The sequence below is a fragment of the Amborella trichopoda genome, chromosome 9 (assembly GCF_054954075.1).
Source record: "Amborella trichopoda isolate Santa Cruz 75 chromosome 9, AtrichopodaSantaCruz75HAP2 v2.0, whole genome shotgun sequence".
Taxonomy (NCBI): domain Eukaryota; kingdom Viridiplantae; phylum Streptophyta; class Magnoliopsida; order Amborellales; family Amborellaceae; genus Amborella; species Amborella trichopoda.
The window spans coordinates 2,231,979-2,257,634 of record NC_142344.1 but is presented as its reverse complement, the minus strand read 5'-3'; the positions used below and the strand labels follow the sequence as shown (position 1 = coordinate 2,257,634).

At 35.7% G+C, this 25,656-nt stretch overlaps 3 protein-coding genes across 11 annotated transcripts; all 3 read right to left on the bottom strand.

Moving 5' to 3' along the window:
- Positions 1–1,304: 1,304 nt before the first annotated feature.
- Positions 1,305–9,226, bottom strand: LOC18437635 (transcription initiation factor TFIID subunit 4b). Of its 3 annotated transcripts, XM_020669351.2 has the most exons (9): positions 5,365–5,479; positions 5,133–5,218; positions 4,837–4,972; positions 4,662–4,747; positions 4,322–4,465; positions 2,905–2,964; positions 2,679–2,787; positions 2,175–2,362; positions 1,305–1,734 (listed from the first exon to the last, which is right to left on the bottom strand). In XM_020669351.2, the coding sequence occupies exons 2-8, from the start codon at positions 5,133–5,135 to the stop codon at positions 2,211–2,213; spliced, it is 690 nt and encodes a 229-aa protein (XP_020525010.2). In that variant the 5' UTR covers positions 5,136–5,218; positions 5,365–5,479; the 3' UTR covers positions 1,305–1,734; positions 2,175–2,210. The 3 variants fall into 3 exon arrangements, with proteins under 3 accessions (XP_020525010.2, XP_088703143.1, XP_088703144.1); XM_088847017.1 differs by lacking the exons at positions 1,305–1,734; positions 2,175–2,362 and having other exon boundaries at positions 2,694–2,795; XM_088847018.1 differs by lacking the exons at positions 1,305–1,734; positions 2,175–2,362; positions 2,679–2,787; ... (2 more) ...; positions 4,662–4,747; positions 4,837–4,972 and adding exons at positions 5,567–5,599; positions 9,087–9,226 and having other exon boundaries at positions 5,188–5,276; positions 5,365–5,482.
- On the bottom strand, positions 9,106–13,068 carry LOC18437633 (tetratricopeptide repeat (TPR)-containing protein). Of its 2 annotated transcripts, XM_006847836.4 has the most exons (5): positions 11,786–13,068; positions 10,641–10,690; positions 10,424–10,511; positions 9,806–9,922; positions 9,106–9,285 (listed from the first exon to the last, which is right to left on the bottom strand). In XM_006847836.4, the coding sequence occupies exons 1-5, from the start codon at positions 12,242–12,244 to the stop codon at positions 9,235–9,237; spliced, it is 765 nt and encodes a 254-aa protein (XP_006847899.1). In that variant the 5' UTR covers positions 12,245–13,068; the 3' UTR covers positions 9,106–9,234. The 2 variants fall into 2 exon arrangements, with proteins under 2 accessions (XP_006847899.1, XP_088703142.1); XM_088847016.1 differs by lacking the exon at positions 9,806–9,922.
- A 607-nt stretch (positions 13,069–13,675) lies between these two features.
- TAF15 (TBP-associated factor 15) lies at positions 13,676–18,530 on the bottom strand. Of its 6 annotated transcripts, none has more exons than XR_016040982.1 (8): positions 18,401–18,530; positions 17,913–18,298; positions 17,591–17,788; positions 16,275–16,358; positions 15,091–15,271; positions 14,714–14,795; positions 14,465–14,588; positions 13,676–14,243 (listed from the first exon to the last, which is right to left on the bottom strand). XR_016040982.1 is itself a non-coding variant. In XM_011626358.3 (7 exons), the coding sequence occupies exons 1-7, from the start codon at positions 18,518–18,520 to the stop codon at positions 13,981–13,983; spliced, it is 1,257 nt and encodes a 418-aa protein (XP_011624660.1). In that variant the 5' UTR covers positions 18,521–18,530; the 3' UTR covers positions 13,676–13,980. The 6 variants fall into 6 exon arrangements, 2 of the variants coding, with proteins under 2 accessions (XP_011624660.1, XP_006847898.1); XR_016040980.1 differs by having other exon boundaries at positions 15,091–15,264; XR_016040983.1 differs by having other exon boundaries at positions 17,591–17,785.
- Positions 18,531–25,656: the final 7,126 nt, after the last annotated feature.

Genomic DNA, 25,656 nt, shown 5'->3' with positions numbered 1-25,656 from the left:
ATTCACTATTGCTATTATCTTTTTGCTGGAATGATAATAACAGCGACAAGAACAAAAGCTGGCATGTAGAATTTTCTCACTCTGACTATAGTATATTATTCGTTGGTTTCCTAGTATGTTATAAGCATTGCGTCTATGCGGCTCTAGCCTGGAGCACCATTCATTAATCAAGAAATGAAACTGAGACGAACCAAATTATGGTAAATCACAAAACTCACATGGCATGTCAATCCTTTGTATTTAGAGGTTTGCAACAACAGGAGCCAAGATTGCATATAAAACTCAGAAGTATATTATAATCCAATGGATTATCAAAAACGATATTCCATTGGCATCATGACCATCCAATGAAATGATGGGCAATGATGGGGGTAGAGAGGAGGAGAGAGAGTGTGACCGACTAGAACACAAGATGACCCTGATGATGGATCCCACTCTCTACCCAGCGCCAGGTATCATTTCATCAGAAAATAACCCCAATGGGCTATAATTTCCGTTTCCCAAGAAAAAAAAATGAAATATGGCTTTTCATATTCCATTTTATTACACTGAAATTTCCCTATCATAACTCATATGTAGGTGGGTTTGATGTGGAATTTAACTCATCTTATGAAAACAAAAGCACAGCTCAGACAATCACCTGCCCTGGACCATGAAATGTGAGATCCGCCCGTCGTTCAGTTCAAAAGGCATCATAGGGAGGATCTTGTACACCAAAATTCAAGACTTTCTCTGAACTATTTGGACTCAATGAATATACAGGAGGGACCCATATGTATATACAGGAGGGTGTTGTAGAATGATTACAATAGCAGAATTATCTTCATCGTTTTCCATCATAACCAGTTTCCTTTCCACCATGGACTTTTACAAGAAACAAGTAGGAATAAGTTCTTTATATGGGTCATAGCACTGAGACCTGTGATTTTAAGGCAGCAAACTTAAATTTGAACCCCAGGCCTACCCTGGACTGTTTCGAGCCAGGCTCAGCCCAGGACTGTTTACAGCCCTAGTCTATGATGCCAATACAATAAATATTGCTACACCATAAAACTTGCTCATGAAAAGAAGCAATACCTCATCTAAAAGTGCGAATTACACAAGAAGGTGGAGGCATTTTTACCCCCCCCCCCCCCCCCTTCTCTCTTCCCCTCTCTCTCCGAAATTTATGTTTTTTCCAAGATTTTCTAATATATGGTTCTGTTAAAACATTCAATCAAACTGGACATCTCCCAAAACAATGAGCTGCATCAAGATTGCCCAAAAATGAAATAAAAAATTCATGATAGTGAAAAGGATGCATGTCAGAAAATTCAGGGTATTTATATCATTTTGGATTTGGTCCACGAAGTCCATTTTGATAGTGATCAGATTTTTTTTAATATCATTTTGGATTTTGAACAGGAAGTCATTTTGATAGTGATCAGACTTGTTTTTTCTCCAAAAATGGTGACAGTGTATTACTATAGTAGGCAAGTACAGAAAATTGTGGCAACCCATAGCCCGGGAATTCACAAGCAAGCGAACCTATACAAAATTGCTGGAAATGAGGGCATGCTGTACAATGTACAAAGCTGCTCATAAAAGCATAAAATTTCAAAAAATAGCAAACCCCGACTCAAAAAGGTACCAAAATGGTTATGGTGTGGTTGGCTGCTCTCACCCCTTCTTTGGCAAGGGCTTCCACACTAGATTTGGCCTCATCACGTATGTTGAGAGGAGGTGTGAATATGCCTGCATGGATAGGAAATATGCTCAAAAATATGTTCAAGCGACCAGAGGCAAGGCCAAAGAGCTCAAGGCCCATACAATAACACTTTTTTAATCCTCTTGGATGACCAAATGATTCCCCCATGCATAGTTAAATCTCTTAATACTTTAAAGTTGGGCTAATTCTTCCGCTGAGGTGGAATTGGCATAATCCAAATTTTCATTTGACATGGGAAAAAAAACTATACTCCAGAACTTGAAATTGGAGATGCACTCTAATATACAACAATAATATTTGAGCTTGGCAAAAACCTTGCGAGCACTCAGAGGTAAGCTTCTCGCATCTAAATTTTTAGCTATGAATTGGTACACAAAAAGATGGGGGAAACATTGCATTTCCACATCCAATACCTTCATATTTTATTTCAGTAAGGTTGAGTATCTATAATAACAGATTCAATCACCTGTTGTTTTCTCTGGTGTGTTACTGCTATCCATGTTCATCCTCTCGTATAGGCACCGTATAGCAAGGCGGATTTTGACATTTGAGGCTCTCTCTCTAACAATGCAATCACATCCTTCACCGAAATTCTGAGCACGATCTTTGGAAGAGGAACTGGAGCTGGTGCCCCCCCAAACAGCCTCCTAACCACTGTCCCCAATATCATGACATACAGAAAGTCAAAAGAAAAATAAAGCATATACCCCACAAACGGAGAGTGTCTCTCTCACAGACATTGGGCAAGCAAATAGAAAGCAAATCAGTTAGGAAAGTACATGACATCTCCCCCCCCCCCCCCCCTCCCCCTCACCCCCCCTCTCTCTCCCTCAAATCAGGTAAGGTAAAGTATACCACAGCCCATATTTTCATAATGGTATCATCATCCAATCAATTTGGATTGTTATGGTCTTATGGATATAAAATGGGGCCTCTCTCTCTCTCTGACGGTCTGACCCATCAAGCCTACCTTCACGATTCTGAGACATGAGTGGCCACTTTGATAACATGTCATCTCCCCCAACAGCTGCTCGAGCCGCAACATTTGTAGCATTAATCCCCATCTTATCAGCCTCTACCTTGTTTGCTTGCATGTGCAGATCCATAGGAAAAAACTTGTTTAGATTTTGCTCAATTCTATCTTTTAGCTTCCAAGTTTAATTCAAAGAGTAGCATGGAGAATCAAACAATAATACCTTTGATGCCTTTGCATGAGTTTCATCCTTCTGTCCATCCACACCAACACTTCCCTCTGTCTGCAGTGCATAGGGATTTGATGAGAGAATAGTCCATTTTAGCTATGCAAGAGTGGAATTGAAAAGCCTCACAACAGTGCAAATTCTTGCATTTAAATTATAATATCTGAATTGAAGTCTGTAAATTCTCATGATTTCGTGGTTGGAAATTTATTCATGATGAAAGAACAAATGCAAGCAAATATTACATATCAGACAATGAAACAAACATGCTGGGAGATTAGTAGCATTACAGATTAGGCTATTTCATGTATATATGAAGAAAAGAGCCTGAATGAATGCATAAGTAGGGTAGTAATAACTGTGTGACCAGCCTACTCAAAATCAGGTATCCAAACATTCGGATTAGAGCAAAATTCTATAGCCATATGATGAAATTTAGCATGTTACTCTCGAAACCCTGATACTACTGTACCCTCGCTCCAGAACATACACATTTTTCAAGGTCTTTGAGTCCTTGACTCCATAAACATGTTGTGTCCTCAAGATAGATGGTCCGCAGCAGTGAAAAAACACAACCGAATAAACAAATCTGAAACAGTCACCCTCAAATTTTTGTTGGCGTAATGCCCAAGTGTTACAGTTTCCTAAAATCTAACTGATGCAATTAAGCAATCAAAGATCTTCAAATGGTGTTTCATGTTTTCAAAGAAGTCAGTTTTGTCATGGTTGAAATTTTTGTCAGTAATGATTTGAGATTTGAACAGCAATGGTCTGAAAATATCATTGGTAAGATGACAATTATTCAAGATATGACCATCCAAGGCTCCAAGTATGCATAGTTAGTGGAGCATGGGGCAGTTCAAGATTTGTTTGTGAGGGATTTCTACACTGAAGCTCCAAGCCCATGGTGAATTAACCAATACAATACATTTTTCTCAATTTACAAACCTCACAGGAGAGTCGTTTTCTTTTTTATTATTTCAACCTCCTTGACATGAGTGAAATCCCACTTTAAGAACCTTGCAGATCCAATCCCGAAACAAAATATTTACCCCAAATTCAGAAAATTTAGATATTGGACAGACACATGAAACATGTACTAAAATTTTAAGATTATTAATTGGAGTTAATGAGTGTCAATAAGTGGGTCAATGGAAGAGAAACACTGTATACAAACTTTATTTTACTGCATCAAATATGCTAGCAGAAAATCAATACATATAGGGGGTGGAGTCCATTTTGGAAAATTGTACTATTGAAACTCAACAAGGAGAATCCCAACATATAAACTGAAAGAAACCATCATAGATTAATCCAAGTATAATATTGACAAATTGAACCACGAGTAATAAGAGAAACTTAGAACAACATTAAAATCAAATGAATTACATGTAGAGCTACATGATTTACCTACTTCATTAAGTTTCCATAGTTTTTCAGCTTCTTCAGCAGTCTTCTTGTCCCAGTCTTCCTTAGCCTTCTGATTCATAGCTAGAATTTGACACCGAATGTCGGAAGTTATGAAAGTTCTCTGCCTCGGCTTCTCAATATCTACCTTCTATAGACAGATTGCTAAAACTTTAATAATTTTACCACGGAAAATAAAAAGAAACTTAAAGACTTTAATCCATATAAAATGCTAACCTTTTTGAAATTCTTATCAGATTGCTTATGATTGCATGCATTCGTTTCTCAACACACTGAAAGTTTCAGAGTATATGTAAATAGAAATGAAATTATGCAGGAACTATTACCATCAAAATCATTAATACCGAGCAGCATACTATTGACAAGAACCATTCCACATTACTGCCTGTGCTCTTCAATTTACACATGGGCACTGTAACATGGACCAGAAAAGTTGGAACAAACATAGTAATGGGAACAAAAATTTGCTTGAGATAACAAGGTTATAGAGGAGTTTGTAACTGATTTCCGTTATTTTCTTTTGAAGTGGACCCTTTTGCAAAATCATTCTTTGCTCTTGCTCTTGTACTACTCTTATTGTAGCTTCTGAAGCTGTGCTTTCCTCCTTAGGGGTGGAAAATAACTGTTCCTCCTCTTCCTGTGCAAGACAATAGCATACCCAATGTTGTAATCATTCAGAAAATTGACTTCCAAGAGGCTGACAATCATCTAGTAATTACAATTTTACACAGCAACAGATCTATACATTGAAATAAAATCTACTTAATTTATAAATAATATGCAGATAAAATCATTACCATAAGGTTTAATATTGACAGCAGTTACATATTTGAGTTGCTGAATGTTCTGATCCACAAAGTTACCAAACACCTTCTGCTTTTTACTGTGATGTCAACAGTAAAAAAGATGCACGTCTAAGGTAAATGCTTAATGCAGCATTTCTGAAGAAGTATACAAATTGTAAAGATCGAAGTAAGAGCACATAATAATCAGACACAGGGAGATGGGGATCAAATAAGAAAACGTTACCTTGATTGTTGTGTTGAATTGCCAAGAGCCTCAAATGGCTGCTTCTGACCAACTGAAGGTTTCTTTTCTTTGTATTAGTGAGAGCCCCAGCTGGTGTGATCGTAAAAGGCATACACAGCTGAATTTTCAATATATATTGTATTAGCACTAGAAGATATTACATGCTACTACAATACAATGAATGGCATAGAACTGCACTTGCCAGGGCAGATGAAACTGGAGGGGTCTGTGTAACCTGAGAATAAAAACAAACCAAAATATAAAATGTTTTGCCTTTCATGAAAAGATAGTTGACAACAACAAGTCTATGGCTTGTCACCAACAGAAACTGGAAAAATATTTGCAGTGAATAATGTTATTCAACGAAATTGAATTTCTTTCATACTATTCTTGTCAATTTAATCAAGCAAGATTAAGAGCATAATATAAAGGAGAGATGAGCCCTCAACAGAATGCCACAAAAATTCCTGCCTGGTCTATGCCATAGAACTTCTTTTCTTTCTTTCTTTCTTTCTTTTGTTTCTTTCTTTCTTTCTTTTGATCAGTATGCCAAAGAACTCTCACATCCTTTTTTTATTTTATTTTGTTTTTGGTAGGTGTACAATTGTATCAAGCTTCGAGAAAAGATAGACCATCTGCAAACATTTTCAAGATAATGGGGTATACATGTCTAGAAGAAAAAGCCTCTCAACACAAGCAAAAATTGCTTATAACTGTCATGAAATATGAAAATATACACCCATCTTATGGTCATGGGGTGTCGCTGAACAAGTTTGAAGCTCATTTGCTGACGAGATAATGGAGGAAGAAGCAAAATTCACCGCCGTTGATCGCCTCTCATGTGTTTCGTCCTTTGAAGGACCATGAGATGACCTCATTTTCTCATGATGCACTGCACCAGATGAAGATGGGTTCTGAGTCATTGGCATTTGAGGCCTCTGTTCATGCTTGGAAGCCTGTCCACTAGCTTCCGGCCTCACGTAAGCCATTGATGGCATTCTACCACTCATTTGCTCATTCTGTAGTGAAGCTTTCCGTGATCTGACTCTATTGTAATGCTTATGCCATTTGAGGAGGCGACCACTTTCCTTCCTACTGGTTCATTTCTAGCGCCATGTAACAAATTCGTATCTACGCATATTTTTCAGGTGTATTGCACTATGACGTTCATTTGATGCAGTGTTTCGGAAAACGGCGAAGCTGACGGGTTTTGAATATGTCGGGCCGGTCCGGATCTGCCAGGTTGTCAGGAAGTGAACAAGCCAGTTTCTGCCATGACTCACTTTTATTATTATTATTATTATTTTTATTACCCAATTCACTTGATCCAAATTGCCGATCCGTCAATTTGGGGTTACCGGTCCAGGATTTTAAATATTGGTTCAATATTAAATATGTTGATAATTTGAATTGAGAGATTTGAGAAGATATTATACATAGAATTAGAGATGGGTGAGCGAAATAGAAATGTACAACCAAAATTTAATGTTATTGCCGCATACCAATAAAGCTATAGGAAAGCTACTGAGACCAACTTTGCTCTATTAGGTAGAATGTTCGACGATAAAAAAACTATATACCCATAAAATGAGCGTAACGAAGATGAGGATGTTGAGATGGATAAATGACAAGATAAGAATAGATAAAATTTAAAATGAATAAATTTTAAAAAACTTAGGTATCACACCAATAAACGATAAGATAAGAGAGTATAGACAAACTTAATTAGGCTAGCTATGTGTGGCATAGACCGAATATAACACCGGTTAGGAGGTGCAAGTTATTTCAAGTGAAAGACTAAAAAAAAGTAAGAGATAGGCCCAAAATGACATGGTTGACGGTAGTGAAAAAAGATATAGGGACTTATAGCCTCTTTGAAGTATAGTTCTTAATAAAACATAACGATAGATCAGAACTCATGTAGCCGACTCTAATTAGTTGAAAAAAAGTTATAACAATGACTATGATGATTTAATTATAAGCTTAAAAAAAAACAATAAATCGAAAATAGTTGAAAACACTTAATATAACCTAAAACTCATATACAAGATGCACCATTTTAGAACTTGAAATCCTTTTCTTTTTCTTTGGTTTTTTTCCAATCCATAGTCAGCGATGTCGATTTGTAATTTTTTTTACACTACGACAACATTTACCAAGAATTTAGGTGGGGGCTTTATAATGTTGCAGTACTACAAAATACTGTCCCCATTTTTTTGTTAGAAAAAAAAAAAAAAAAAAAAGTTAATTACGTACGGACCTTATTTATATAGGGAAATATTGTTTGGTCCGTTTATATGTATTACGTCTAAACTCATTCAACACGATTTTTTTTTTTGATAAAATTGTCCCTCAATCCGAAGATGGCATTATCGAACTGTATTTTAATTATTATTTTTTTGTTTTTTATTTAAAAGAGGCAGACCAAAGTTAGACTCATACCGATCATTGGTTTTTTTAAAAAAAATAACAGCCCAAGATCCCCATCCTCAAACTACTTCTTATTTTTCGTAAAAAATAGAAGTACAATATTAAAATCCTCGGATCATAAACATGCTCCGAGATCCCCATCTTCAAACCGCTCCTTATCATTTTGAAAAAATAGCGATCCGAAACTCGGACCGTTCGTTAGGAAAAATAGCTCCCCGCCACCAAAGAAGCCATCATTTGTCGGGCGGTGATAAGCTCGCCGGAAATGGGTAAAATATTCGGCCGGTTTCCGGCGATAGCCGCCATTGCTTCAGCTCTCTCTTTCTAACCCTCGGTTTACTTCATGGCTTTGCACGCGCCCCGATGCTGGTGAGCCAAAGAAAACCCACTAAAAGTTGTTAGAGAGAGAAAGTGGCCATGCCTAAGGCAGTAGGTGGAGCCAAGATGGAGTGCTTCTCAGTTTTTCTCTCAAGAACTATAATAGGATTACTTTGGAAGGTTACGGCTCATGCCCGTTGTGTTGATTCGTCTATGGTGCGGTTCGAGTTTCTCATTCTCGAACTGTAGTTTTTTTCAAAAAATAAAAAACGATCTGAAATCTCATACCGCTATTTATTTATTTTTAAAAAGAAAATTTAGTCCGAAAATTTTAACTTCAAACCGCTATTTTTTTCAAAAAATAAGTAGCAGTATGAGGATGGGACTTCAGACCATTGTGTTTTCTAAACAATGAGGAATCCTCAGACCACCTTACTAAATAAAAAACAAAAAAAAAAAAAAAAACAAAAAATTAGAATACGGTCCAAGAATGGTCCTACGATACCATCTTTGGACCGCCGGTTAATTTCGTAAAAAAAAATAAAAAGACAGTTGACCAACCTTAGATGTAATATTTCCTTTTAAAAAAAGCATACCGTATTTATATAAAGTCCATACGTAATTAACTCAAATAGAATAAAGCTTCACCTTGAAACTTCGTTTGGAAAACACTTTGTACATAGAAATCTTTGATGCCCAAAAAAATCAATTTACACGACCAATTATCAAATTTGTAGCTCAAAAAATATTAAAGATCATACGCATATGTGAACACTTAGAAATAAACAGTATACATAATGTATTATAATATACACTATTTTTAAGGCTTAAAATCTTCTTTTTTTTCTTTTACAACCACAAAGGTCAGGGTTGAAATTTTTTCAATCCATAACCATAATTTTCCGTAATGATTGACCCGAAATTTTTTCAACCCATAAGTATAATTTTCCATGAGTTTTGAGATTAGGCTTTACTTGTTCTGAGAGGGCTGTGTCCATCGAAGCATTTTTTATCTCTTTCTGGGCAGGCAACAATCTTCCCATGTTAAAACTCTTAACTTGAGAATTTGTACATTTAGATATATACAATTTTATTCAATCAAGTTAAGATATCAACATTTATTCAATCAAGCTCAACATTTGCTAGTTTTTCTTGAAGCTCTGCAATCCTTGCCTGCATAAGAGACACGAAAAGCCACAAGGGGTATAAGTCATGAGGAAATTATATTAGGAAGAACTACAAATCAAATAAGATAAAATTCATCAGATTAACTATTTCACATCTCACTCATCTCTTTTAATTTAATTTCAAAAGGCGTAGGCATGAGTTAGAATAGCTGATATTTCAGGTGCACTTTGATAAACGTGTTAATTGCTAAATAGTTGCAGATTAGGTGTATTTTGATAATTTTTTCTAAAATAAAATAGATTGTCTTATTCTGAAAAATTTCTATCTTGGATATAATCTGGAAATATTAAAGAACTCATTTAGAGATGAAGTGGGCCAACCCCAAATAAGTGGGATAAGGCTTGGATGATGATGATTTAGAAATCACAAGGACTAAAATAATCAGAGAAAAACCAAAAATAACTCACTAATGTTGGATAAAAAATAAATTTTTTATATTCCTTGAGAAGATAAAATAAAATAAAATAAATTCCAAATATTAATATGACAAAAAAAAAATTGAAACCTTGAAAGGCTTGGATCGACGAAGAGATCGGTCAATCTCTAATGCAGTGTAATATGCATTCTCTGCTGCTCCATATGCCTCCTTTCCAAAGTAAGCATCACCCTGAAGGATATAAGCCTGAAAATAAAAAAAATTTAAAAAAACTAATTTATAATTAAGAAACAGTTATTTTAATGTAAAAGTATAGAATAAACTCACCAAAAAGCTATGTTCATCCTTAATTATTAGATGTGAAAATGGGTGACTGGGGCTTACCATTTGTTGTGCTTGATGTTCGAGAAAATTATCCTTGGAACTTTATATGAAGGAATGACACAACATAGCCGTCTGATTTTACATCTGACAGCTTGACATGTTTTTTACTTTTATATATGAGAGGTAACGATCTCATTGAATACAATCTTTCTTTTATTGTTTATTTAATCTTAAGGTTATAACCGCCCCTAAATAAGATATGCTACATGGTTTTACTTTTATTTTCAAAAAAAATATAATTTATAGTTTTCCATAATATATAGGGATGAAATTTGACCCATCATTACTCAACCACAAAAATATATGAGAAAAAAGAAAGCCATCACTATAGGTTTGCTCAAGCTTGAGTGAGTCAAATATTACCTGGGGGCATTTTGGAGAAATCTTTGTGGCCATTTGAGCATCTTCAAGAGCACCAGAATAGTTTCCCTTGGAATATCTTGCAGCTGACCTGGGTTATATTGGGAATATAAAAAACTGAAAACAATAATAAACCACTTGCTTTTTCCTTGTTAGTTCTTTGAGTGATTTATGTTAATCTAATTAAACACCATATAAAGAATGGTTTTGAACAACAAACCTAGATTTATATATGGATTGCAAGCCTCCTCTTGGCTCAATATTAATCGCCTGCAAACCCACCGAAGCAGGAAAATAAACTAAATAATGAGTCATTTGGATTCATCATAAGATGTGATAAAAGTTTTACGCTAACTGCCAACCTTATACAACACTTCTCTTTTCACATCTAAATAATCCTAAATTATTATCCTTTCTTAATCTACTATGTGAAAATTCTTTGAGGCTGATAACTTTAACATGAGTTGATTGAATTTCATACTTCTATCTATTTTTTTTCATTTTATGTATGTGTTGATGCTCACTCTTGGTTTCACAAGGGAAATAGGAGCTAAAATCCACCACCTATTGCTATCTATCAATGGTGGATCGTCGGTCGTATTGATAGTATAGGACGCATTTGGATACTATCAATAGATTAATCGTATGGAAATTTATCTAAATACTTATGAGAGATTAACTACTTAATACTTTACTTATATAGTTTAGTTTAATTTGATAGGCAGACAAATCGTATAGAAATTTATCTAAATAATTATGAGAGATTGACTATTTAACATTTTACTTATATAGTTTAATTTAATTCAAGATACTCATTAAAAATAAATGATCATAGGAGTTGGAGTACTGGCAAAAGTATAGAATATTAAATAATACATTTCTTGCTCAAGCTATCCGTTTTCACATCGGATGGTCGTACTTAATTATTGTCTCTTTGTACCAAAGGTAAATTGTTTCATTATAAAGAATCCTTTTTGATAAATCTCTCCTAATATCTTATACTCCATAGACAACATTATTATTGCAATAAAACCAGATTTCACTAAACAAAAATCATTGTTGACTCCCAAACCTCAAACCCATCCCAATAATTTGCTACCAAAAAACACAGGAAATAATCCTCAACAAAATTATACTCATTTTAATAAATTTCTCAAAAATTCAAACTCCTTTTCTATGCAAAAGCAAAATTACTATTATAGCCTCAAAACCGTGGAAAAGAAAAATTACTATTATACTCTCACTTTTTGAATGACCCCGTGTGACTTCCAATATCATAATTTGGGGGGTACCATGTGTTCCTGAGGTTAGTTCAAAATGACTATCTTGCCCCTCACTCCTTCCTGAAGTTAAGGGGAAACCGACCTGTGTAAGCAATTCCTCGGCTCCCGAGTAATTCCCCTTCTCCAATTCCAATTGTGCCCTTTTCCTCAAAGCAAGCGCCTCTAGATTAATAGCCGCGTCCCCGGCCCCACATCTAATAGCCAAAAGATCGGCAATTTTGGCGGGGGTGTCACAGTGGCTGACGAATTCCTCGGCGGGAAGCAGCACCAGGTTCGGGCCCGAGCCGCAACGGCCGAGACAGCTGCAAGATTTCACCGAAATTTCGGGAGGGGCAAGGTCGGACATCAGTTCTAGGGTTTCTCTGGACCCCAATTTTCTGCAACTCTTGTTAAGGCAAACCCTAATCTCCTTCACTTCGTTTCTAATGTCGATTCTGGAGGGTTTTGTGGAGATTAGCGGGCATGGAGGGAGGGGCCATTTGGGGATTGTGCGGTTTGCACGGGGTGAGGAGGTGTACCAGGATATGGAGCGTATCGCCATGGCTTTTGAAAATGGATGGGTTGGGTTTTGCTTTAGGGTTCTTGTATGGGATTTGATTTTATTGAATTGTTAGTAGACATAAATGCCGATGAGAGGGGCAAAGGAGCAGGGAGATGAGAGAAGAGTAGGTGTACTCTGCTCCTGCGAGAGTATATTGTAAATCTACTACCTTGGTTAAAATTTCCTTTTGAAGTTTTAAGCTTGGTCCAAAATACATGCATCCATCCAATTTCACATTCAATTTAATGATCAAGATTAATTGTCACCACCTTGTATGAAAGGTAAATGACCCCATTATATACATCCTTTATGATAAAATGGTGAATAGTCCATTTATTAGGTACATTTTGATAAACTTCCCCAAGTTTAAAAAATGTCCTTAATATTTCAGATTTTCTATTCCAGTCTCTTTGAGAACTCCAAATATATTTCAGATTTATTTTTCTATATAGGATTAGGTTCAAATTTGACGTGGATTTGAGTGAAATAAACCAAAATTAATCTTATTTATTAAATTATTTTTTGTATTTTGATAGGTGTATAATGGTAAAAAATATGGACATACAAAATTTATATTTAATTTGATGTATAGAAAAATCTAAATTAAAACAATATGCAATCTCAAAAAGTAATACTTGAGTGTAAAATATAAAATATAGGGGCCTATTTAATTTTCAATTATAATATGTGATTTTTAACAAAATTTTCTTTTTAAAAACAGGAATTTGGCTCATCTTGATTATGAAAATACTTGTTATATTTGTAATAGGTGTGTGATAGACAGAAGTATGGATATTAAAAATTATATTTAATTTAATGTATAGAAAAAACTAAGTTAAACCAATAATCAATTTAAAATAGCAGAACTTAAGCGTAAAATACAAAATATAGGGGCTGTTTTTAATTTTCATTACAAGGTGGGATTTTTAACAAATTTTCCTTTAAAAAAAAGGAATTTGACGACTACTCGGCAAGGGTCCAAGCCTGAGTTCCATCAGTACTTTTTGCAATAATTTTTTAAAAAAAGTACTAGAAAACTAGGAGATTTAGGTGATTTCAAGATTTTGCAGCTCAAAATTGCTAGCCTCTCTATCTTGATGTCCGACTCTAGCACCCAGGTTGGAATGCAAATTTTCCACACTGATTTTTACTATACCCTTTCAAAACACTAAATAGTTGGGAAACCTTTTTTCTATCATATATTTAGAGAACGAGGTTATCAATTAGCTCAACTGATAATAGTACATCTTGTAATTGATAACCTTGATCTCTAAATATATGGATATAAAAAAAAAATCTATTAATAGTATATCTTATAACACAGTACCATCACTTTACCGGTGATCATCTTAATTTACATTATTTTAAGTGTTTTTCACGAGAGAGTAGACCCATGGTATTGCTCCTGCAGGAGCATAGTATACATTCTCATAAAAAATAGAATCGGAGATCATTCATCAGTAAATCAATTCATCACCTCACTACAATGTAAAAACTTAACAGCACAAAAATCTCCATTTCACTAGACAAATATTCCTAGACAACAAATCACCAAAGAAACCTGATTCTCACTATGATTTAGTCATTTGAATCAAAATTAGTCCATTGAGTCACTCGAACTGAAGAGGGAGGACCGATTTCAAAGTCATCATTATAGAAATAAAAGAACACATCAAATCCTTTGCAAAATGAAATGCATCAGAACAGGGGTGGCGATTACTCAGAACTCCATGTATTTATCGGTCTCTGTACCTATCCCACTCTCTTCCGTGTTCTCTGTCTCTGTCTCGATCATAATCTCGGTCTCTTTCTCTATCTTTTCCTCTATCCCGCTCTTTGTCGCGACTTCGGCTTCTATCATAGTCCCAATCTCGGTCACGATCACGGTCTCGGTCACGATCTCGGTGTCCATTACGTCCATCACGATCACGGATTTTGCTGCTCTCCTTGTCGTGATTCTCTCTTCCTCTGTCTCGGCTTCTCTCTCTAGAGTCTCTCTCTGCCATCAACAAAACCCAATCAACCATAGAAATAAGATAAAAAGATGGAGAGACGTGGGTTCTACTAGAGGCTGGCAAGGAGAGAAAAAGAAAGTGAGGGCTTGTGTGTGTTTGCGTGTGTAAGGATAAAGGTGGGTTACATTAGAGGGCTAGCTCTGCGTATGAGAGAGAGATGGTTACATTATAGGTCAGTCATGATTAACTGAGAGAGAGATATTACCTAGTTCTTCGACTTCCCATCCTGCCCTACCCGAACCAGGGAGAGTTTGGCTAATCTCGTTTTGAGCCTTTGCACGAAACTTCTTCTTAAGATTGCCAAATTCATCATACATTTCCCCGTCATCCTGAGCATAGTTCAAGAACGGTTAGATGCAAACAACAAAAGCAGTAAACATTTTCTATAAACAAAGGAATAAATTTAGAAGAAAATAAAGTATTGCACACATATTTAAGGTGATTAAACCAGTACCTCTTCAGCCTCCCTACGTCTACGTCGGGTCTCCTCGATTTCTTCTTCATCTAATTCCTTATAACCCCCTGCCCGACCTCCCCTAATAAACAAATCATAAACAAAATTACAGCAATATTAGAAATAGAGATGAAAAACTATCTTAGGAGCACTCCTTGAGTTTGCCGTCAACAAAACAAAACAGAGGCGGACAGAAATTTATGTTTTCCATTTCAAATACACAGAGAGAGAGAGAGAGAGAATGAAAGATTTCTGAGAAATGATTTCAGGAGTTTCCTGCTGTTTCTTTTCATTTTACTTGTTTTATTTTAATTTTTCATGAAAAAATAAACAAATTTACAAAAATTTCAGGGAACTTGCTTCAGCAAGAAACTCACAACAAGATTCTCAAAAATGGCCACTACCATGCATCTTTGCGATCTTTCACATATCAATAAGTTTTCTCCAATCTGCCGTGCTTCATGGTCCTTTTTCTTTTTTTACGTGTCCATGCTTCATGGTCTTTAGCATAGTTTCTATTTCTGATACGAGAAATACTATATTTCTGCTCTCTGCATACTTATCAAAAGAAATTCTTTTCACTTCTTCTTAGTATTATTTTTCTCTAAATAAAAACACAGGATAAGATACATGTCCAAAGCACTCATTTGTCATACCATATGACAACAGACACTGCCCATTTAGCTCTGAATCAAAAAGTGATGGCTCATAACAATCTACCTACAGGCCACACCTTCATTTAGCTCTGAATCAAAAAGTGAAGGCTCTCAACAATCAAAGCCATGGCTTGATTTCCAACAGTTCAAATGTGGGGAAAGAAATCCATTCCCATCATCAACTTAGATTTTTTTTTTAAGCTAGCTTAAAAAAGATAAGCACGAATAAAAAATTTTCCACTGTGCTGCATAAAGGTGCCTCATGTGAAGTGCAAAGTATGCCTCAAGTGCCCGAGGGTCCATGCACACACGCATTGTCGCATGATCTGCATAGACCTTCTCTTTCCTTTATTCTATAGAAACCAGTTGAGAAGAGTATCCTAAGGTTCCAACCACATGGAATCAAGGCATAAAATCCCAACAAGAAACCAAGGATTTGCTTTCACTAGGTGGAACCCCACAATTACAGAGTCAGAGAAGAAATGAAATAAAAGAGCATTTTGTGATGATTTCGTAAACCATGTGAACCTCCCACATTTAAAGTTATCAATACTCAAGTTCATCATGCATAAACTTTTACAGGTGGTCAGAAGCATTTGGTTAAGATAAGGAGCTCAGGTAAAGGAGAGATGCTAAATTCAAAGAGTTTGTGAATATTGAGAACAAAGAGTGATGCAAACTTAAACATCAGACTCTGATGAAGTGCAAATACTAACATTAGTTGTTCATGTCAGCAGCATAAACAATTTCTCCTATAGCAAAAAATTAAGAAACTTTACAAAAGAACATTTACAATGAAGAGATGCTCTTTAACACGACACAGACAGAATAGCTAATGAAAACATGTCATTGAACAGATTAATCATCCAAAATGTCATAAGAAGCATAATGTATTGCATCCATACCTTACTCCACCTTCATTGTGGCCAGGTTTGTTAGTGTTGCAGATGTTGCACTTAGTGCGCTTTGCCCAGTTAATGTTGCCACACCTGAAACAAGAGGTTGAAGCACAATTACTAATGAATACGTTCATATTAGCGATACGCAAAATAGATTCCAATTCCGTTTCAGGAAATCGAGCACACAGGTTCCATTAATTCTTTTAGATAGTTAGACTATGCATACTTAGGAATATAGCCTCAGATTCAAGTCTCTGGAAAGCACATAGCCTCTAAAGTTCTGAGAAACTCAAGTTAAAAGTTACCCAACTTGAAGGCATATGTCATAACATCTTTTCTTTCTTGCAGGAATAACGAACACAGTTCACTGGCATAGTAGTTTCTGATTTCTACAATTTAACATAGAAACTCAAGCAATTATCAGAATGCCTAAATACTTCAATGAGATGTGGTTGAAAGCTGCAGGAACATCTCTTCAGAAGCACCTTGCAGCATCAAACACAAAAGAAAAAAAGATAAAGTGCTTTTTCCTTGGATACACCAAAGCAAACATAACTAAGATGACAAAATTCGGTGTCCAAATAACTCAGGCTACAACAAAAGGCAGCAAGTCACAGATAGAATGGAATATGGAAGAAGAGCCAGTAAAGAAATTCAGACAACCCATCCAGATGGACTGATCAAGGAAAACTTAGAATCACCTACCATGCCCTGGATCCATTAAATAATAAACCCAAAAACCATAGAGAACAACTGGCATGGTTGGAACTTGGAACCATCAAATTTTCAATTTGAAACAGCCAAAATCTATTTATTAAAACTAAGAAATGAACTCAAAAAACCTATAACATTATGCAACTGGGGCAATAAGAACGTACAAATTATTCAAGGGCTTAACCGATTTTATTTGATAACAAGTTTCTTAGAGACTAAAAGAAAAAAAAAGATTGGAGAGTTAATGAAAATTAAAAAAGAATTAGAGGAAACTAATCTGCCAGACAATGAGACAATAGAATACAGGGATCGCATGATATCAGCTTAAACAATCAAAACATTACCTTTCCCCATGAATCTAAATGAGCATCAAAGTTGGGATAATTGGACAACTACACACTTCATCAGAGAAGATGCAATAGCCACAATGGGAGCCGTTAAATAGAAGCACACTTATCAAAGTGGGACACTTTTTAAACGAAAACAAAAGAACTTACAAAACAGTGACAATACATATAATGGAAAATTGAAAAACTGAAAACAAACATCAATCAAGCACCCTAATTAAAATAAGGGGAAAAAGAAGAAGAATTCGAAATCACCCATACATTGGACAGGGCCAGTCGTTGGGACCAAAAAGCCCAGTAGGACCCCCAACTGTTCGACCTCTACCTCCCCCATCACTTGCACCTCGCCCTCTTCCACGACCACCACCACCTCCTCCTGTTCCAGAGCCACCAGCAGGGCGTGCGGTTCCACAACGATTGCACACCCCACGAAATGCAAAGTTCACATTGGTACAACTGCTAGGATAAACAAGATCATCCCTTTATATATCTAAAACATTGCCTCATCAATCCAACAAAGGAAAATCATAAATAGAATTTAAAAGTGCAAGAATGAGCCGCTCACCAATATCACATCACAGACCTTGAATTCGGACACAACCAGTCTCCCTCTTGTTGCCATGCTTTCCCCGAAGCATCACCTCGCCCTCTACCTCTTCCTCCACCATCATTCAATTCTCCACCATCTTCTTCTTGATCACCTAAGTCACCAGCTACACTTTGATCCGCGGCATGGTCTGATTGATGGCTGATACCTGAGTTATACTGATTATCAACTGAATCTTTACTCTTGGATTCAGCAATAAACACACCAATGGTACTTCCATGAAAGTCCTTATTGTTGAACCATTCTACAGCAGCTAAAGCAGCATGTGGATCCTCGTATGTTACAGTTGCATCACCTTTTGGCTCATTTGTTACTTTGTCTCTGTATAACCAGATCTTGGGGCGACCAGTACGCTTGTCCTTCTGTGAGGTTTAAATGAAAAAGTAATTATGGTCAATTCTTTCTAAAAGAATTTCTTATGTGCTTCATATTGATTTTAATCTCAGAAGAAATGGATATTTTACCTTTATTAGCCCTATGGTGCCAAAGAATTCAGCAAGCATAACCTCATCAGTTCCAGGAGGCAAGTTACATACATATATGGAACCATTTGAGGGGTCTCCCCCTCCTAAATGCTTTGCCATGTCAAAAGAGACTTTCTGGATTCACGAAATTGTTGCAGACATAACCTATACACAAGTATAAACATACCATAAGGGGAATAAGCTTTCTGGTTTTATAACTATAACAAATGATCTTTCACACACATATAAATGACAGCTTACCAAATCATTCTCAAAACTCAAGTTTACTACCAGTCAAGAACTTTCACATTAAAAAATAATAATAATAATCCTTCATATATTTTCATTGATTTTGTACTACAGACCACAATATTTTCATTTTAACGATGTGGATATGTTAAGCATGCATGCTTTAACAGAAAGAAAATACTGCTCTTCAGCCGGTGCCTAAAATAATGCCTGTTTTTTTAGTATGTTAACAGTTGCCCTAAAATAATGCGTGTTGTCACCCTGGTTTCAATTCTTAGAACTCATTCAAATGATTCAAAAGGAATTACAAAGGAATACACTTCTCAAGAGAAAAAAAATTGAAAGAGGATAGGAGAGTAATAGAAACTAAATGTTAAAGGATGCCTTGTTTGTGAAGACAGGGGTACCCTAACTTTGAGTCCACATTCTGAACCTCTCATTCCAAAATCCACATACCGGCATGCCAACCCATATTCAGTCCTCAGAGCTCAAATAAAATGTTTTCACACAAGCTCAAGAGCTTCCTCTAAACCAAAGGACAAACAATGTGAACAATTCTCATAAACTTGTAGCTTTATTGAGCATCACAGCACTAGGAGCGCAACTATTCATGGAGAAGCAATCAATGGGTAACATGTGTAGTTTGCCTACCCCACAAATGGGATCAATTACTACAATACAATAATACTGGTGCAATTCATTTAAATGATTTCCAGAAGCGCCTCAATATTGATTGAACTGATTTCTAAACCAAGGTTTAAAAAAATAGATTGGTCACCCGGATCACCCATCTGGAAAACCGGTCTGGTTCGGTAGATCCAGCTCAACAATCCATCCGAGTGCACCAGGCAAAAAAAAATTAAAAAAAAAATTGAAAAAATTAAAAGCAAAAGTGGGGCAGTCGTGATATTTTATGGGATCCAGATCGGCTTGACCGGTTCCCGATCCAAATCAACCAATTCCAATCCAGATCACTACTTTTTTAAACGTTGTTTTAAAGTTTTAAACAAAATTGTTGGGTACAGTCCCTGACCTCCAATACATAACATACAACATACAAAAACCGAGGAGTAGGTCTGAAGAGACCATCGTGTGGGCAGATTGTTCCATTTGAATTAGCATAAAGCATATTACATTCTTCTATTACATGAGTTAGCTTTTTTAAAAGCAATACTAGAAAGTTGATTTCTTCCTCGATTTTTGTCTTGTAAGTTGTAAGACTGAGGCATGCACAACTTGTACTATCAACAAGTCTCTTTCCATATACTGCAGTGTCACTATGTTGGCTTTTATTTTATAAAAACTATTTGGATTTTTTAATGCTTTGAATATAAGAATTACAAAATTTTATCAAGTTGATGGCAGCAGTGTTGGGTCTGTGTATACGGGAAAGAAAACAATGGAACACCCTAGCCTACTTGGAATTTAATTAGCTTGTTATAGAATGTGTATTCTTTGTTATACTTGCATACTCCTTTGTTAGTAATTGGAAGTACGATAGTTATTAGAAGAAAATGTACACGATTATAACTGTTTTCCACATGAAAAATCATCAGTACTGGATAATAACCGTTTCTACCATCTTCTTCTTCCTTTTTCGTTTTTTGCTTTTTTTGGGGGAAAAATCACGTATCATCAACAATTTTAATCAACTATTCAGAGATATTAAACTACACTCAGCTAATTTTAAGATTGAGCCTTTGGCATGAATATATATTGGGATTCTATACTATAAGACCATGCAGTTAGTATAAGGATGTCCCAATCACCTATAGCCATTAGATGTGAAATCTGACAGCTTGGGGTATGTCGAAAAGTTCAAAAAAAATTGTTTTGGACTTTGAACCCAGGAAATGGCGCACCTCCAGCCATCCAATTTCACATCTGAAGGGTGAGGGTGCTTCTCCTTACACCAAATGTAAATGGTCTTAATTTTCCACACATATTATCAAATAAAAAATGGTGTCTAGCAAATTTGAAATATTTAATGAAATGTCTCAAATTTGACAACAGTACTAATTAAGGGAAGTGGAGGAAAGCATTTGCTTCGAAACATTCACAATTTCTGCTCATCATATAAACAAATCCATCAATCAGTTGGTCATCACATAACACCGGCAATGGGTTTCCTAAGAGAACATTGGACTTGAAACAGAAAAGGTTCAATATCTCTGGGCATTTATAATCACATAATTCAGATAGACCCCTAAAATTGTAATCCCATTGAGGGACCACATTCTACAAATGAACATATATGACTCCTAGTCGAGAATTATCAGATCACAGCTAAACCCTAGAGTAGAGAATTATCAGATCACAGCTAAGCCCTAGAGTAGAGATTCTCCTGTTTGGTGGAATTCCCACACACAACAATGAAGGTTCCAAGGAAACTCATGGTAGACACATAATTCTTCAGTGTAACAACTCTTCTCTGTGTTGCTTCCTCCAAAACATTTGAGTATATGAATCAAAGTACACTAGATTGCCCCCTTAGCATACTTGTTTACGTCATGGCCTTCTAACATATGAGAAAAATTGGCTTCTAAGGATACACAATATTGCATTAGGGATATACCAAGACAAAGAAAAGGATATTGTTGTTATCAAGGAAAATCTCTCTACATGTCTCTTTCATGCTTTTTGTTTGAAAGATATATTACTCTTTCATTTTACATTATATTCTATAATAAAGATCTTAATTGCCCCAATGAGATAGGTAAAAAATACATATATACACAATGCCACCAGTGGCTTACTACTACAAAGACCAGTTGCTCAGAATGTCTCAATCACTCATACAAATGGATATTGCAGTCATGGAAATATACCATTTATTCTCTTTGAGTCATCCTCTGCCAGTTTCATAAAATCTAACCCCCTATAAAACATAGTTTGCAAAATAATTCAGAAAAGGGGAGGACATCAAAATCCACTTTCATTGCTTAAAATTTTTGTGTCAATGGACAAATAAAAAGTATATAGCCTGTCACAGCTTTTAATCGTTGCTTGTAAAGAATAATTTCAGTTAAAATCTAACACATCTACAACTAAATGAACCTCTGGATTCTTCCAATGAAATGAATAAGACCTAAACTTCAAAAATTAAAGAAATATAAGAGATTAGAACAATACAAAAATCATTACATAAGCACTAACAGCAATCAAAATCACTGTTCCTCTATTCCCAAGTGATCCCAAAACCCTAGAAATTGTGTACAGAGTCGTGCGCAACCTAGACCCCATGTTTGTGAAAGAAAACATGACCGAACAAACAAAAGAAATATTTTAAACATACTGGAGCTCTTGATTCTCAGGGTCACTGGACCTAAAGTTTCCTTTTCTTTTTTTTTGATTAATCAGACCTAAAGTTCTTCTTTGTGCCACTAATTTGCAGAGCAAACAAACAGGGGAGAAACTGGATCTTCTCATCAGGCACCCAATAGGAAAATACACAGAAATATTACTCGAACATCCCATTGATCTCACTGATATTGCTGAAAACGATCAACTGCACTCAAATTTCAAAAATGAATTTCATAACCAAAAGGACATGAAATTGACCTGTAACCTTTGGACCAAAGGCTATTGAGAAGAAGAGCTTCAAAAAAATGGCGGACTTCTAATGCGCTTTTGTTCCATCAATTGCAGAAACGATGGGAGTTGCTCTCCCTCTCTCTCACTAAAAATGGAGTTTCTCTCTCTACTATAGGCTTGGGTAATATTTTGTCCTGAGGTGGAATGAACTCATATAAGGAGAATGTTTTTATACCCTAAACCAATGGTTTAAAAAATGGATCGGTGACCCCGATCTGGCTTCTAAAAAATCATTCCGGATCGACGAATCGGCGATTTGGATCGGAAATCGGGTGAATCGGTCAGAATAAAGCTTAAAAAAAATTCGAAAAAATTATTAAAATTCATTATAAATATTGTTTTTTAGGAATTCAATAAAAAATGAGGGTACTCCATTAAGAATTTTTATGTTTTTGAATGAATATGCGAATATTGATATGTTCTTTCTCTGCATGAACCGTCATTCAGCATTTAATTTACAGTATTTCGTACTCATCCCTACACTGTTGCTGTTGGGACTCGATATATGAATAATATGGCTGGGATAGGGTGGCCTCAGAATCATCATCTCTCTCATTTTCTCTTTGAATAATATGGATTAAAAAAAAAAAATAACAAATTTTCAAAAAAATCGATCATGGATTAAAAAACAAATCACAAATTTTCAAAAAATTCTATCATGGATTACAAAAAAAAATTCGATCATGGATTAAAAAAAAAAAATCACAAATTTTCAAAAAATTCAATCATGGATTACATAAAATTCGATTATGGATTACATAAAATTCGATCATGGATTACAAAAAAAAACAAAAAAAAAAAAACAAAAAATTCAATCGTGGATTACAAAAAAAGAAAAAAACAGTTCGATCATGGATTACAAAAAATTCAATCATGGATTACAAAAAACTCTATCATGGGTTACAAAAAAAGCAAAAAACAAAAAATTCAATCATGGATTACAAAAAAAAAAACAAACATTTCGATCATGGATTATAAAAAAAAAACAAACATTTCGATCATGTATCACAAAACATTCGATCATGGATTACAAAAAATTCTATCATGGGTTACAAAAAAAAAAAAAAAAACAAAAAAATCGATCATGGATTACAAGAAAAGAAAACAAACATTTCGATCATGGATTACAAAAAATTATATTATGGGTTACAAAAAACCAAAAAATTCGATCATGGATTACAAAAAAATAAAAACAATTCGATCATGGATTACAAAAAAATCGATCAAGTATTACAAAAAAATCTATCATGGATTAAAAAAAAAAAAAAAAAAAAAAACCGTACGGACTCATCGATTCACTGTTCGGACTCGCCGATTCCGTACAGTGAATCGGCGATTCACTATACAGAATCGTCCGGTTCTCTCTAGAACCGGACGATTTTCAATTTTTTAGGCGATCCGGTCCCCTTTTCACGATTTTCGAGTCCGGTTCGACTCGACGTTTTTTAAAACACTGCCCTAAACAATCAAATTAGGGCGCACTTCAAAAATTCATCGGGGCAGTTGTTTGGATGCTCTTGAGAAAAATCTAACTCGCGGAAATAATGCATCCTCTAATGTATTATCTAAATCGTTAATATTCAATATTTTTTAAATATTTATAGATCTACTCAATTTAATTTTTTTTTAATTATTTAATTTTATAATTAGATATAAAAATAAATTTTTAAGCCATTATAAAAAAATTTAATATTCAAACGGTATATTTTAATACTATTTGAATATGCGCCTTATTTCGGTTGTTTGGAGCCTCAGTTTTATACGAACCACAACCTTATATAAGACGTGGAAAGCTTTAAGTGAGATTTTGTTCAAATGCCGCCCCTTGAAAGAACAAGACATTTAGGGTTAGAACACATTTGAGAATCACTATTTAAGTCTCTCTAGATTAATTTTCATGCGAATTTCATGATTTGGCAGCTCAAAATTAATGCAGATCTAATATTGTAAAATAATTATAATAAAGAATGGAATGCAAAGTTTAAAATAAATTATTTTTTTATATTCAAATCTAATTTTTTTAAATTCATGAATGTGGTAATTGAGATTATTAACTGCTATAATTTTAGGACCATAATCTATCTCTAATATTTAGCAAATACGTCATAACCCCATATACGAGAGGAAAGGGGATGGGTCGTGGTGGTAGCACCCCCACACCTCAGCAATCACATTGTGGTTTCCATTCCCGTTGAGACCACTCCGCTAACACCGTAAACAAAATTAACTCCTAAACTATTTGAAGAAATTGGTAGGGATTGGGTAAGGTTTAGATGCGCATGGGAACGTACAAAATTTATTGTATGTCAGCCCACATACAATAATTTTTCATGAGCTGAATTTTATAGATTTAAGATATGAAATACATGATATGTGTAGCCGACCCCAATTAGTTGGAAAAAAAGCACTGGCAATGATAATTATGATGATGATATGAAATACACCCTAAAACTCTAAAAATGCATTAGAGAAGCCCAAGAAGCAATGAGGTTTCGAGCGACTAGTTCATGGAGCTGTGGAGGGTAATCACACTCGTCCTTTGGTGGGAAGGTTAGGAGCTACAACCCCCGACGCTCATGCTAAGATTCATGATGAGTCGTCTCAGGGGAGCATCAGGTTGGAGGAGAATGACTTTGAAGCTGCTACCATAGGGAATATACCGAAGGTTATTACCATCGACCCCAAGACTCGGCTCATTCAAGCTGGCTATGGTGAGCTATTTCTGCCCATCTATTTTGAATTTGAGCCTTTTTGAGGAATGGGCTCGGAAAGCCTGGAGATGCTAGGTGGTGAGCCGGACTATCCCTGGTAACCGGCTTCTTATTCTGTTTGGCCCCGAGGAAGATGCCAGTAGAGTGGCTAGGCAGAGGTTTTGGAGAATGCATGGATCTCTACTATCTTTGGAGTGGTGGAACTCCAAAGTTAATACCTCTCGGATCCAACCTACCTCGGTTTGGCTTAGGATACAAGGTATCTATCCAAGCTTGGACCAAGTCGGTCATTGAGAATGTTACTAAGGAATGTGGAGATTGACTGGTTCAAGACTGCGGGGCTATGGTTGGGGACTCTTAGAGCTAAGGTAGAGTGTTCTCCTGAAAGCATGATACTTGACAAGCTGATTTTGAAGTTCAATTATGAGTTCTTCATAGTGAGCATCCCCATCGCTTCTTCGTCCTCTGGATCTTTGGCTCAGTTGGAGGAAAAGCCAGTGCATCCTCTCTCCCGTTGGAGGGGTTTGAGTAAAAAACCAAAGGGGGGGAGGAGGAAAGTTGGCAAGTTGTAACTAAAAAAGGAAGAGGTCTGCCAAAGTTCCAAAACGCCAACCTTGCAAAAAGATGGTCAAAAAAAGGTGTGGAGGATGAAGGCACGACACATGTTCGTCCAACGACTCTAGTAGATCGTCACGCATGCAT